This window comes from Equus asinus, chromosome 13 (assembly GCF_041296235.1).
Source record: "Equus asinus isolate D_3611 breed Donkey chromosome 13, EquAss-T2T_v2, whole genome shotgun sequence".
NCBI classification, from domain to species: Eukaryota; Metazoa; Chordata; class Mammalia; order Perissodactyla; family Equidae; genus Equus; species Equus asinus.
Window position 1 is genome coordinate 45,903,617 of NC_091802.1, and position 14,984 is coordinate 45,918,600.

A 14,984-nucleotide genomic window follows, 5' to 3' on the forward strand; every position below is an offset into this window, starting at 1 on the left:
GTAAAGAAATAGTAAATAATAGAGAATTTCAAAGGACAAGGATGAACAGTAATCCCTTATCTGCATTTTGTTTGCTTGATTTTTTTTTTTTTTAGCATCATTCCGGAATGCTTTAGGCTACTCAATGCCCCATGTGCCTTCCAGTCTAATTCTCCTCAACATACCCATACTAGCACTGGCATTTACAAGCATTTAGCAGCACTTTCATCAGACATTTCATGAGTAATTTTTTCTGTGCTTGATGTTTAATTGCCCCAAATTTCTAGTAAGATAAAGCATGGCATGGCAGAGTTGTTAGCAACTGAAATCCACGCGCTTCTCTGCTCTCCGAAGGACTGAGTGCTCTGCTCATTATGTGGAGATGCCTTTAAGCAGCTTTGGGCAGTGGTCCTAGATTTCTCATGCTCGGCAAGATGCATTCACGGAAAAAGGGCCTCAGGGAGGAGACAGTTCATATGACCATCCCACGTGTTCATTCCTCTCAGTAAATGGTGTGCTGTTCTTGGTGAGGGGCACAGCCACACCCCATGGGGACAGGGTAAAACTCAGATCTCCCAGGCTGCCTGGGAGAAGGATACCCAAGGAGGAGAGCATGGAAGAGCAGAGAAACAGGATCTGGCCATGGGGTAAAAATCTTTCAGAGAGGTGTGTCTGAAAGCGTAGCAGCTATTTTCTAAGTGAGTTGTTCTTTGGTGTTCTATGTTTTTTTTTGTTCAAGTTGCTCTCATTCCTAAAACCATGTTTTAAAGAAACCTCTTGTTCTCTGCCAAGAAAACTACAGCTGACCTACTGATGTGGCTGTATTTAGGTTATAACCTCCCCAGGAGGTTGAGAAGGGGCTTCACACCCAGTTGCATATCCGTTAAAGACAGAGCTGACAAAATCAGCACATGGGAATCTCTTTAATCTAATATGGTTCTAGAAGGTTCCATCAGTGCTCTTTTTCTACCCCTCCTGCAAAAAGGCAGCTTTGCTCAGTTTCTTAGGTGACACCCCCTTCCCCCACAAATAAAAGAAAGCAGAACTGTTTCTGCCGGGTGTCTCCTCGTTGGCATGGCTGCTGTGTGCGTGCTGCGCGGTGGAGGAGAGGAAGCTGAGCCCCACGCTGTGGTGTTTCTTATTAATTATATGTCGTGGCACGTTTGCCGCTCTTCCTTCCCCACCTACCTGATGTTATTTTCACTTTCAGCCACATTTTCAGGCACTCCTGATGAACAAACTGCAGGCTTCCCACACAACCGCAAGGCTCCAGGAGGGGGTTGGCTGGGGAACCCCCCGCTATTTGACAGATGCGACACAAGTCTCCCTCCTCCTCAGAGTCTTCCTCCAGGAGACTAAATGGAAAACAAGCCCTCATGACTAGGAGGCTCCACATTTGCAGTTTCCACAAATACCAGTTCCCAGGGCATCAACGGGGGAAGGAAGAAGGAACAATCCCTCACGCCCTGCGCCCCAGGGCTCCCGGGCTCACACACTGCTCCCTCTGGCCCTACGGGCAATTCTTCCAGGTTTGATTACTGGTGATGGGTGCACAGACTCTTACATCAGGATCCTCTGCAGTGATTAGGATGTATGAGTTGACCAGGAAGAGCAGCATTGCTCCCATAAATCTAGAGGTGTGCTAAAGGCTGGGAGCCCCTCTCCCTGCCATGGCCACTATGAGGAGGTTGGTGGTGTGCTAAGTTGTGAGTACACGGCATTGGTGATCAGGGGCCTGGATTTGAGGCTTGCCTCTAACACTTGTGAGTTTGGTGCCTTTGGACAAGTTGCTTAAGTTTCCCACCTCTTTGTTTCCTCATCTATAAAGCCATGGCGACAGTAATACTACTGCTACGTACTTCACAGGGTTGTGGACACACTGGGTGCAATGATGGCAAACCTGTTCTGCAAACTGTAAAGTGCATCCAATGTTTGGCAAAGTATTTGCACATAGAGACCACTCAATAGATGTTGGTTGGGATGAAGGATGAACCAGTGAACCTGGACGTGAGCTCACCAATAACCCACACTTGCCAACAAATTATGCCAATACTCCAGATTGGAAGCTGTTGGAATTTGATGATGGGAAAATTAATGAAATATAAATATAGCAAATATATTTGTGTGTATAAATGGTGAGTGAAGAATATCTGGTTGATGTTCATGTAGGGAGGTTTTTAAGAAGCCTAAGGGTATTTTTTTTGTTCTTTAGAATCCTCATGGGACTGAGGACTGTCTGGTTAAGGAAAGGAAACTGGCTAGAGACTGAAATAAAAGGAGAGGAAGAAATGGACATTGCTCTAGATATAGAAATGTATGCTCAGTTTCTTAAGACACCTTCTTCCCAAGAAAGGAAAGTTTAGTGAAAAAGAATCATAGTTCCCCACAGTGGACACAAACGAAATAAGAGATATACCTTGTTTAATAAAGAAAGATTCAATATCTCTAAGGTGTAAATTCTCCCTTGAATAATCTATAGAGCCAATGCAATTCCAATGAAAACACCAACAAGCTGATTCTTTTTATTTTTTAGGGTATGCTTTCTTTTTTCGGTGAGGAAGATTGGCTCTGAACTAACGTCTTTTGCCAATCTTCCTTTTTTTTCCTCCCCAAAGCCCCAGTACATAATTGTATATCATAATTGCAAGTCCTTCTAGTTCCTCTATGTGGGATGCCGCCACAGCATGGCTTGATGAGCTGTATGTAGGTCTGCACCCAGGATCCAAACTGGTGAACCCTGGGCTGCTGAAGCAGAGCAAGCCAACTTAACCACTATGCCACCAGGCTGGTCCCCCAGCTGATTCTTAAATGTATATAGTCAAGGACTCTTAAGGAACAAAGTCGGGGAGGAGGCTTTGCACCATCAATTATCAAAACTTGTAAAGCTACAATGAAGATGATGTGGTATTAGATTAGGGAAAAACAAAAAAGACCAATAGGACAGAACAGAGAGCCTTGAAACAGACTGATACAGTTATAGCTATGTTATGTGACAGAGGTCGCTCTGCAGGTCAGCAGGGAGGGATCCGGGGACAATTCTGTATTCATAAAGCGTACCTCACACCACACAATAAACATGACTTCACATTGAACCACAAAATCCATTTCACATGAAGCCCTAAGTGCGCAAAGTGAAAATGTAGAGATTTTAGAAGAAAATAGGAAGAATATTGTAAGGACCTCAGATTAGGGAAGGATTTCCCAATCTAGACAACAACATACAAATCACAATCCATAAAGAAGATGGGAGCATTTGACTACATTAAAATTAAGAATTTATTTTCATTAAAAGACATCAAGAAAGAGAAAGGACAAGCTGTAAATTGGGAAAAGATATTTCTAGCACATGACTGTCAAAGGATTAGATTAGTATCCGGTATATATAAAGGACTCTTAAAAGAAAAATGGGCAGAAGACATAAATAAGTATTTTACAGAAGAGGAAACATAAATGGTCATTTAACATTTAAAGGAGCACATAAAATGCTTAACCTCGTTAACAGTCATGAAAATGTAAATTAAAGCCAAAATATTATTTTACTCCCAGTAGATTAGCAAAAATTTGAAAAGCCAGTCAACACAAGTGCTGGCAAGGATGTGTAACAGTGTACATTACTGACCAGACAGTAAATCGGCCCTATTTAGTACAGTGGAAGGTGTGCTACCTGCCAGCCCAGCGATTCTGCTCCTAGATACATCCCAGCGGACTCTTCCCATGTGCACCGGGAGACATATACAAGAATGTTCATGCAGCGCTATTTGCAGAAAACAATGAAGAACCCAAGTGTTTATTGACAGGGGAATGGCTAAATTGTGGTATATTCATGTAACAGAATACTTTGTAGTGGTGAAAGCGAATGAATCAAAGCCAAAAATATCAACAAGGATGCATCCTGCTAAAAATGTAAGAGGAAACAGAAAGTCGCAGAAGATTAGATATTCCATGTCCACAGAGTTCAAAAATAATAGTAACATTGCTACAGAATTAAAAAATATATCCACTATATTGTTTAGGAGTACGTATATTCTTATGGTAAAACCATAAAGCAAAAAGCTTCCAACAACAAGATAAAAAGCAAAGGAATGATAGCGGCAATGAAAGGATGATTTCCTGGGAGTGGAGGGGGTTGGGAGAGAGGAGGTGAGGGAGGGAGATGTAGGAGACAGGGCAGGTGAGGGCTCATGAGCTCCAGAACATTCTGTTAGCTGGAAAGTGGGCACGGGATGTCTGCGTTTTGTTTTGTTTCTAATTCTCTAGTGTGTACACACATGTGACATACTTGCTGAATGTATTAAAGTAACTAACCAAAAGAAAATTTTTAAAGAGTATAAGTGGCGTAGAGAAACGGGCTTGAAATATTAAAATAAGGTGTATTATAAAATATGAACTGATGTTTGCTAAAAATTGCGTTTATATGCAAGAAGACTGGAAACAGAATGTTTTTAACAGTGCTTATCTCTGGATTACAGGGTTATAGGTGATTTTTTCTTTTAAGTTTATATTTTTAATATTTCCTAAAATGAATATTTTTGAAGTAATAAGAAAAGCATAAGGCTTATTATATACAGAAAAAGAGAGTTTTTGTTGAAGTACACAAATAATAGCTGTTCGATGCATTACCGTGCTTAGAAGTGGATGAATTTTTAAAAGAAATAATTTTTTGCCCAAAGATACTACTTCGGGATGGTGCAAGTCCAGACTCCTGACAGGTGAATCTCAAGCTGTATTTTTAGGGGCGTGAGGATGGGTGGCTATGAGGCCTTTTGGCCCTTAAGGATGAGTTGGTTGGTTTTCTGGTAGTTTGTATAATATGTAAAAGGTGCTGCTAACTAGAAAGTTATCCTTCATGCCTGCAGTTGGATAAAAGACAGGAGTATGTATGCATTCTATGTTCTGTCTTTTCCTCCTTTTTGCATTCTAATTCATGGCCATGAATGTTCCCACTTACAAGTGAATGCCAGTAGGATAATTAGTGGCCCAAATGAGCCATACTAACATGCACAAAGAGGGCTCCCATTCAAAGGATCGCTTTCCAGATCAGTAAGCCAACATCGGGCATGATAACACCGTAAATGAAAGGGTAGAATCCTGACATGGTGTTTCATGATAGCTTTAAAAAGCATCAGATTTTATAGTTGTGAAATACCCCAATATCGGCTCATAAGAAAGGAAAGATCAAAGAAAAGAGCAATTCAGAAAAGATCTTACTTCTCTCTCTTATGCACGCGAAGAGCATATAAAATGGAAGCTGTGGTTACCCCAGCACGGCCCTTCAGAGAACTGAGGTAACTATGGTAACAGTTTGGGAACGGCCTTTTGGTTTGGAAGACTCAAATTCTAGAACTGTTGGTTGGGTTTGTGCAAAGTCCCATGAGGGAGAACTGGTGAGCTTCAAGTGCTGAATGGCTCATTCTCTGGGGAGATAGCAACCTTTTCGTAAAAAATTTTGGTTCCTAATTGCTGGCGAGAAGAGCTAGCCCTCTGCAGCGTCAGAAACCCTTCCATCTAGGAAACTTGGCTTCCTTAAAGTTATGGTATTCAAGGGAAAAATGCTTTGGGAATACCAAAGAAATTGAGCTGGAACCCTGAACTTTTCTTTATAGATACGTATATTTTAAAAGCAACAACATAGACAATTTTCCTGAAATAAGCCATCAATGAAATGTCAAGGAAGGGCCCAGCTATGATTTAAAATCCCCATGACCCTCTAATGAAAGTACGGTTTATTTCAGCATTGGAAAAATGGAATAAAAAAATACATGTATATACATAGAATTATGAAAATTCCTCACCTTTCTTGCAATTTCTTGAGCTTCTCAGGGTCTCCCTTTATTTTAGTGGCTTCCTTTTCATCTGTGAAACCAGAGACTGCTATTCTGTTCCCATTATCATTTTGATTTGAGAAATCAGACACTGTAAAGAAAGTAAAAGGTATATTTTCTTGCAGGGAGCCAGGCACATGCAAGTGGCCTTGTAAGTTCATTCTTGATGGGGAGGAGCTGGAAGGCTCCACCAAGGACAAGCTGCTTTGAGGATTTAGAAAGAGATCTTCTGTATATAACGGATCCACCTGAGATTGACTTGTTAAAGTAATATCTTCTGCTCCCCTGACACCAAATTCATGTGCACTGCTCACTGGAAAATAACTGTGGTCTTCAGCACTGGCAAGTGGATTCCTATTTCTAATGGGGGACAGTGGTCGATGAACATTAAACCTTGAAGTTCCCTCTGAGTCTGAACTGTGAACTAAAATAGATGACATTGACAAGTCCACCGGAACATCATCTCTCAGAGCTGAATGCATTAATGATCCAGGAGTATTATAAGATGAATTCATTGATGATCTTGGAGCTCTTGGTCTACCAGAAAGAAAATAGTCAAGAGAATTACTAGAATTGTTTAAATAGGCTTGCCAATCTGTTTCACAATCATGGTTACCAGGCCTATCTTCCGTAGAAGTACAATCATTAAATACATTTTCAGCATTGAGATCATCGTCTAGACTGGGTTCGGATTTGGTGTCCCATGAGTGAAAGGTCTTTTTCTCATTTTCACTGTCACCACTGTCATTCTCTTTAGCAGGACACCCATCAGGCAGCCCGAGATCTTGGAACATCCTTTGCCCGACAGAAGGCTGCTCTGTCACTGGCTCCATTGCATTGCTTATTCTTAATGATCCATGACTGGACTCACTTCTTCTTACAGAATTAGCTCTGCAATTTTTAGGATTTTCTTCAAAATTTTTATTTTTGGCCTGCGTGGCTGATGTCCCAAGAAATCTACTTCTCTTATGATTGGAAGGAGAACAGGGTGCGTGCATACCAACCAACAAAAGTTCTTCCTCTATGTGAGTTTCCTCTTCAGTGTCATCATTTTCTCCTCCAGGGTTTAGTGATAAAATGGAGTAAAAATCTTCATCTCTGAACCTAAATGATGTCCTTCTTGGCCCTCCTATGGCGGTGGTTATAAGCGGTGGCCCCAAGGACTTGCTCAACACTTGAGGACTATTTGTTTCCTGGAAGGTCTGAGATAGGGCTGGATGTGGCTCATTCTGGGAAAGAACACTGGGGTCTCCTTTTTTGGCTCTCTCAGGGGTGTTCTCAGTCATCATCATGAGCTGTGAGGATGGGACTAAGTTTCTTCTCTCTCGAGTTGGCTTCTTCAGCTTAGTGTCACTTGCCCACATCGGTTCTGGATCTGCATTAAGAAAGACAAATTTATCATCTATTATAGGTGCTCATGGATGAAAGACCTCCAACATCAAGGGTGAGAATCCCTTAAGGCAACAAACCAACCCTAGAGTAGAAAATATGCATAGTCCACATGGCTGAGGGTACAAGAGGAGTACAGTAGAGTTGGCTTCATTTGACTGCTTCTGAATTCTCCTTTGTACATTTGTGGAGCTCAGGCTGCTTCTGGGGAATCTGGATGACACTGAGGACACAGGTCCTTTTGCAGAAGCTTCCAGAAGACTGGCCAGCCCCAGGCCAGTTAAGGCTGATGATGGCTAAATCTCTCAAATGATGGTTTTTATTGCAGTATTTATTGAAAAGGAAAACCAGCACTTCAGGAATGACTTCTATGAAAACCACCAGTGCTTCCTCATCTGAATTTGTTCAACATACATTTTTGACACTCCTTCACACACAGCTTCACAAAATCTTAAGAAAAGTACAATCTACCTCGGAAGATTGGGAGGAAGGCTCCAGAAGCTGGTGCCCACTTACACTGATGATTTTGGCTACATTTACTACTTAGTGCAAATAAAAATTATAAATCTCTCATGAAATCATTATTTCCTCTTTGTCACTAGCCCCTAGTCAATTTGTAACCTCTAGCTATAAGAGAATTCTTTCCCTCTACCACCTGACTGTAAAGTTGGAAGAGATGTAGAGAGAGGAGAGAGGTCAAGTGCCCAAATGGGTAGGAATTTCTATTGGTGAAATCACTTGGTCAAAACTTTCCTTATAAAAATAATGAATAAGCACACTCACTGAGGCCTTATACTGCACTGGTCAGGCGCCATGCTAACTGTATCACACACACACCCTATGAAACAGCTACCACAATCACACCACATTATGACTGAGGGCACCAACTTAGAGAGGTCACATAGCTTACCCAAGATCTCATTTCTCCTAAGTGATGGGTGTTCATTTGAACTCCAGCCTGCCTGAAACCATCATTTGTATTCTTAACCACTACCCTGCGTTACACCTTAAGAAACTGGCTGGACTTGCAATTTCCTTGTGAAAACAAGAATCCATTTAATTCATCATCATGTGTATGTGCTCTTGAGGGTTTTTTATCCTCAAAGTGGTTCTCTGATTCTGCTTACCTTTGGTCCCTCCTGACATCGGCCTTCCCCCCTCTGCTCCCCTTGCTGTTATCCTGCAGTATCTGATGAGGCACTGCTGTCCTTATCATTCAGTTTCTAAAGTGATTCCCCCTGCAGAGAGATGAATTGCTGTGGACGGGACCCCACAGGTTCGGGAAGGCCTGTGGGGTAACAGCTCAGGCAGGTGAAAAGCAAATCCTCGGAGCATCTGGCTCAGCCAAGGGCCAAGTCAATCTCGACTCACTTTAATTGAGGTGCCTCCCAGGGGACCACCAGTTTGAGTCTCTAACATCCTAATGCTCTGTAAGCCTCTTTTATTGTTAACTGCATGGGACACTCAGCGACGCAGTGCAAATCTTTACTCATCAGCTCTTCTAGAGATCAGTTAAGCTCTCCTCTCAGGCCCCTCATGGGTTTTATAAACCCCAGTAAGAAATGTTCCAGCAATTTCAGGATGATCTGAGCATCCGGCTATGTATATAGAGGAGTGGAGCTGGTGTGCCCACCCAGACTGGGCTGATCACATTTTGAGGAACAAACTCCTCTATGTGACCACCTGAATTCTAACAAGTTTTTGAGAGAAAATGATACGGAGGAGTTGGAAATGCAGGCTCTGCTTGATTAACTTTCATTTTGAATTTGATGAAGGGCCTCAGAGACCAGCTAACCAGTGCTGGAAGCCGAACCTGGGGTCATTCCCTAAACACACAGAAGCTGATGGATGGCGCGAGCTGCCCCCTCTGCCCTGAGCCAATCTACTTTGGGCTTCGGGAGACACCTAATGGGCAAAAGAATCAGCTAGGGCAGCTTCTCCAAAACAGAAACTGGAAACTCAACAGGCACCACAAGCTTATTTCACAGAAGCCACCAAGCTGTCACCTGGTGACACTGGCCTCTGGGCCAGGAGAAGTCGCAGGCGAAGTGCTGTGCTGCGGCTCCTGTGAATCCAGAAAACACCCCAGGGTGCATCTTAACCCTTCCTCGTCACCACACTGCCTTCCTCTTTAAAAATTCAACCAGTGCTTCCCCAGGGAGTGTGTGTGTGTGTGTATGTGTGTGCTCCTAAAGGTGGCAGACTGTGCCATTCTATATTTGTGCTATTTTAACCCTATTTCTTGTGCCTATCAAATAGGGAGCAGACTTTAGTAGCTCAGGGCTGGGAATAAATATCCAATTTGGCGTGCCAGGATGTGCTACTCACAGACCAGGCCCTACAGATGCTGTCAGATGCCCCTCTGAGGCCCTGGAAGGGCTCCAGCTGTGAATGGAGGGCCTGCCATTTCCAGGAGTTCAACTAGGTGCAAGTGAATGTTCTAGGTGCAGTGAGAGGAAACCAGAAAAAGCACCCATCTGCCCTAAGACAACGTCTTTGGTCTAGACTTCTTCACGTGCTTGATCAATAATTTCCTACATTCAGACAGCCATATGCTTTTAATTGTTTTCCTCTGGTCATAAAAGTAGTAGACATTTATTGCAGAAAATATGGAAGAAGAAATAAAAATCACCCATAATCCAAAACTCGGATGACCATTGCTACTGTTCTGGAATTCAGGGCTGGGTTGTAAACTCCAGACCCTGGGCAATTTTCATCTCGCAGTTGTTTGGCTCAGCATTGAACGCTGAGTTAGCAGCCTTTAGGTGGAGCACGTATGTTCTGCTTTACCGCAGGCCCCACAGCCCTTGTTACGTATTTCTTCTGCCATATCCGCCTGCTCCCTGAAGACATTTGAATTTACAACCCAGGGATCTCTTATCTAGAAATATTTTTAAAAAAAACAAAATTGGGATATTTGGATATATGCAACTTCATGTCCTGCTTTCCTTCCCTAAACATTTTATTGTGAGCATTATTGCCTGCCATTAATTCTTCTTTAAGAACATGATATTAATTACAGTATAAGGGTACATTATATACATGGATCATAATTTGTTTAACTTTTCTTCTGTTGTTGGGGATATAGATCGTTTCAAGATCTTTGCTGTCACAAGTTACACTGGGATAAGCGTCATGGTTCATACATCTTTGACTACATGTCTTATTAGAATAGACTTATAGGAGTAGAACTGCTAGGTCAAAAGGTACAAGCTTTATAAAGACTTTTCACACATGCTGCCAAATTCCAGTTTGTACAAGTTACCCTACCTGTAGGATCCAAAAGCATGGCTCTCACAGTGGTGTCACTGGCGATGCACGCCGAGGGCTTGGCATAACATTTGACACAGCAGTGCCCAGGAAGTGTTATTAGTTTCACTACCAGTATTGAGTATTATTTTTAAAACCTTAGCCAATTTGGTAGGTCAAATTTTTCTCATGTAAACTTACATTTATAACTTAGTGAGGTTGAACCTTTTTTTCAAATGTTTATTAGCTACTTGTATTTCCTCTGTGAAACTGTTAGGCCTCTTCCCCATTTTTCTATTAGGTATTCATGTTTTTCTTATTGATTTGCAAGAGCTTTCTATATATTGCCTCTGTCACATTTGTGTCAAATCTCTCACTGATACAACTCAAACATCTGGCTCCTACTCCAGTTTACGCAATCCACTTTAGAATGTGAGAAAAAGAACTGAAGAGAGACTAGTAAGGAAATAAGGAAGATAAGGAGCCCTGGGTATGATAGAAAATTGGGACAAATTCTCAACAGATCTCAGGATGATGGAAGATGTCTTCTGAGTGCAGGTGGGGGACTATATGAGCCTCACGGGTGGAGGAACTTTTTTTTTTTTTTTTTTAGGAAAATTAGCCCTGAGCTAACTGCTGCCAATCCTTCTCTTTTCGCTCAGGAAGACTGGCCCTGAGCTAACATCCATGCGCATCTTCCTCTACTTTACCACAGCATGGCCTGCCGTGCCATGCCATGTCCACAGCCGGGATCCAAACTGGCGAAACCTAGGCCACTGAAGCGGAGCGTGCAAACTTACCTGCTACACCACCGGGCCGGCCCCTGGAGGAACATTTTGAGCACGGGGAGGCTAACCTTTGAAATAATATTCAAGAGTTCATCGAGGGCCATTGGGGTGGTGACAGGAGAGAAACGAACAATAGTTTGGTGTCTACTCTAGCCAGGTTCTGGCCATACATTATTTCACTTAGTTATTACAGCAAATGCGATGAGGTAGATTTCATTATGCTTATTTCAAGACAAGGGAACTATAATCCAGAGTGGCTGGCTACTTGACCATCCGAGGGTCCACCGCTAGGAGGAAGAACTGGAATTAGAAGTGAGGTCTGCCCTTCCCAACAGGAGGTGTTAGATGCTTGGGGGCCTGTGGATGTCTAGTTGCTACAGATTCACATAGGCTCTAATAGCCATCCAAAAACTACCATGTTCTATATTTATATATGTCCACCACAGTATATATCATATTTTAAAATAAAGGATACTGTGTTCATTGGGTGGCGAGGAAGTGTGATGCTCAGTGGTTCCCCAAGGGGAAGAACAGGATCATGGCAAGGTTGGCTGCCAAATGTCACTTTCTTTGGAGTCCTATGGGGGGGTCCTCGGGTCCTGTTCCTTCTGCTACCGCAGGAGAGGATGATGTGGTTAGCAGAGCAGCATGGCTTGGGTCTGAGGATGAATGCTCAGGACTGAAGGAGGAAGTATCCACCAAACCAATGTTTGGAAATAAAGCATGTATTTGTTTTGATGTTATTTCTTACACATCAAGATTTCGATGCTCTGGATCAGAGGGGAGAAGATGTCTGTGGGAAGTGAGCAGTCTGCTTCTCCCTGGGAGGTGGGTAGGAACTGTCTCCAGGGGCGACATCTCCAGAGCGCAGACTCCTTCTCCATCCTTGACCTGCTACAGGACTCCAAAACGCAACACCCAGCACCCAAATGCCCTCTCCAGAAGCCTAATGGCCAGCATCCACTCAAAACCCTGCACAGTCATGTTTTTGGTGTAATGCAGAGAAAATTTTTTTTTAAACTCTCCCTTCCCTGCCTTTTTCCACCAGCCTCTCTTGGAGAAGGAAACTAGATCCAATAGTTTGCTTTTAAAACCTTTTAAGCATTTCATTTTAAGGTACACTCTCCTTCATATAAAAGCACAAGTTTCTAAAAACCATATAGAATTCACCAGGTTAACAGCATAAGTCAGTTTACCTCTCTGAGGACCAAGATGCATGAGCCACAGGCCCTTACCTGCTCCTCTGTGGGCCGGCGCCTTCATCAGCAGCTGCGATTTCCGTCTGCTTCTGTCCCCAGACGCTCTTGAGCTCTGCACTTCTGGGCTGACTGTCAGTCTCCCCAGGTTCGGCCTCCTCTTCCTTGATAAAATCTGTGGTGTCTGGGCGGCTGAAAGGTGCAAAATCTTTTCAATAATTAATTTTTTACAGGAAAACATCTTCTGCACAAAGAATGCTCAAAGGGCCAGCAATGGGTAAGGCAGTTAAGAAAGTGGACTCAGGAGGCCAGAGAGGAGCTGGATTTAAAACCTGGTCCCATGACTTTGTAGCCATGTGAGTTGGGGCAAATCACTACACCTCTCAAAGCCTCAGTTTCCCCATCTGCTACGTGAAAATAATACCTACTTCACAAGGCTATTTCGGCATTAGTGAGCACCCGTGACACCTGCAATGCAGAGTCTGTAGGGGTCTTTCCTTTTGCTAAGAAGTTTCTAGCTTCCAATTCATAAGACGTCGAGATGGGCCTGTTGGTAACACTGTCAAGAGCCTTCTATAGTTGGGACACACAAGGCCCTGCTCCCCAAGTTTGAATCACAGCCTACTTCGTATACCTGTATATTCATATCCTCAAGTTGTTTATTAGCAGCTAACATGCCCTTCCAGAAAGATTCTGAACATCTGGGGACCATGAATCTTTGCCTTCTTATGTGCTACTCACCACTGCATTGGGCTGATACACTCACAGGAAGACAGTAGCTGAAGTGCTAACGTGAATTGAGTTCCCAATGAATAATAAAAAATTCACAGTTTGAATTAGGTTGCTAATTGGTATGAATAATCTCAAGTTTCCTCTTCACATGTTTACGTTGTGTCAGAGCACGTGAGTTTGGGGAAAGAACTTTGGTATTTTCCATGCATCTCTACAAGTTCTTGAGTTCACAAGGCAGTTAAATTGTGAATATTTGGACTAAATCCTTCCAAAAGAATTTGCCTGGCTCGTCCTCTTTTGGACAGTTCAGAAATTTCACAAATAGCCGTGGCCAGCAGGCAACAGAGGTACAGCCGGGAGGGTCCCTGAGTTATGCGTGAGAGAGCAGCGTTTTTTGGCATGTGAAGACAACTGATTTATGTTCCAGAGTGTAAGCTGTGGTTGCGTGGATGGTTTTCATCCAGATTCTGGAAAGAAATAAAAGTTCTCCTGGGCGGTCCATGAAGGCTAGTTTAACACAATGATTAGGTACTACCTATTTCTGACAGGCCCCAGAAGGGGAAGGCAGTGGGTTCTGTGCCCCAAGACAGAGAGGGTCATGTTCCACAGGGAACATACTAGAAGAGGGGAGCTGCTGGTCGTGTCGGTGCCAGCTTAGGGCAAGTTGGTGGAGCCCAGAGAGGTTGTGGGCATGACCAGAAAAGAGAGGAGAGGGTTCTCTAGAAAATAAGAATATATTCTTTGGAGGGTGTAGGGTGGTGATTCAACACGATTACGTTGACCAGAAGGAGAGTGAGAGGAAGAGGGTTAAGGGGAGGGATGGGGCTTTACGTAAGGAATCCAGCACAGAGGAAACGGGGAGTCACTTTCTTGGCCCCAAGCGCTGCACTCCTCCCATCCTCACCCAAGGCCTCACCCCTCCCCAGCTCTTGGAAGTCAACAACTGCCTCCCGCCTCTCACCTGGCTGACAGGGAAGGAAGCAGCAGGATTCTTATTTACTGAGGAAGAAACAGGGAGGACCAGGGAAGGGACAGGCTTGGGGCTCAGCCCAAGTCCAGTGTGTATTCAACTTGGCCCAAAGGTGCTGGTCACAAGGATATCAGTTTGATTCCCAGCAGGAATCTCAGTAGAATATTAAAATTTCCTTCACACTCTGTGCAGCAGAACTTCACACTGCTCACACCCCCCACTTCCCCACCCACCCCCTCACGCCCTCAGCGGGGAGTGACCCTCCTTCCCGGAGGGCCTGCCTGCCAGCAGGTCCTTCAAGGTCTGTTTCCAGTTTTCCATCCACCAAGTCTGCTCTGACTCTGCTTTGGCCAGAACTTTCAGGGTTCTTATGGCCTTTAGCATTTAAATATTTTAAAATTGCCTAATGTGTGTGTCTCTTCTCTCCAACTAGACCATAAGCTCCTTAAGGATGAGGACCCTGTCTGAGCCAGCCTTTGTGTTTCCTTGCACTCTTCTGTAGGACAAATAATAATAATCACCTAGTATGATTTGCAGGGCTCGAGAAGATGCATTCAGCTGGAACTACATGGAATTCTAAAAGTAGAACATTTTTTTTTGCTGGTGCAAAACACCGAAGATGGCTTAAGATAATAGGTTATTTTGTTTTCTTATTCAAACAAGTGCCTTTTTCAAATCATCAGATCTCTTAAATAATTTCCAAAATGCTTTCTATTACCATGTCTCCTCTAATCAAGTTTCCAGCAAATTAAAGTAATAAAGCTGAATGACTGGGGACTTTTTTTTACCAGGCCTGGCAGTGAAGAAATCACCACTGATAGTACAGGCAGGCTCCTCTGACCTTTGACACTTTGAACCT

The 14,984-nt window shown here is 43.4% G+C and overlaps 1 protein-coding gene across 2 annotated transcripts in view; it reads right to left on the reverse strand.

Annotated features, from left to right (window-relative positions):
* Positions 1-14,984, reverse strand: part of MARCHF10 (membrane associated ring-CH-type finger 10) — a 78,943-nt gene that overhangs the window by 19,728 nt on the left and 44,231 nt on the right. Inside the window, exons 1-3 of one of the 2 annotated variants that reach the window (XM_070483442.1) lie at positions 12,463-12,606; positions 5,772-7,176; positions 1,168-1,334 (exon numbers count right to left, since the gene is read on the reverse strand). In XM_070483442.1, coding sequence (XP_070339543.1) covers positions 1,168-1,334; positions 5,772-7,176; positions 12,463-12,490 — 1,600 coding nt within the window. In that variant the 5' untranslated portion in view covers positions 12,491-12,606. Of the gene's footprint in view, positions 1-1,167; positions 1,335-5,771; positions 7,177-12,462; positions 12,616-14,984 lie in introns of those variants that run through there. The other variant, XM_014860976.3, reaches the window with a different exon arrangement.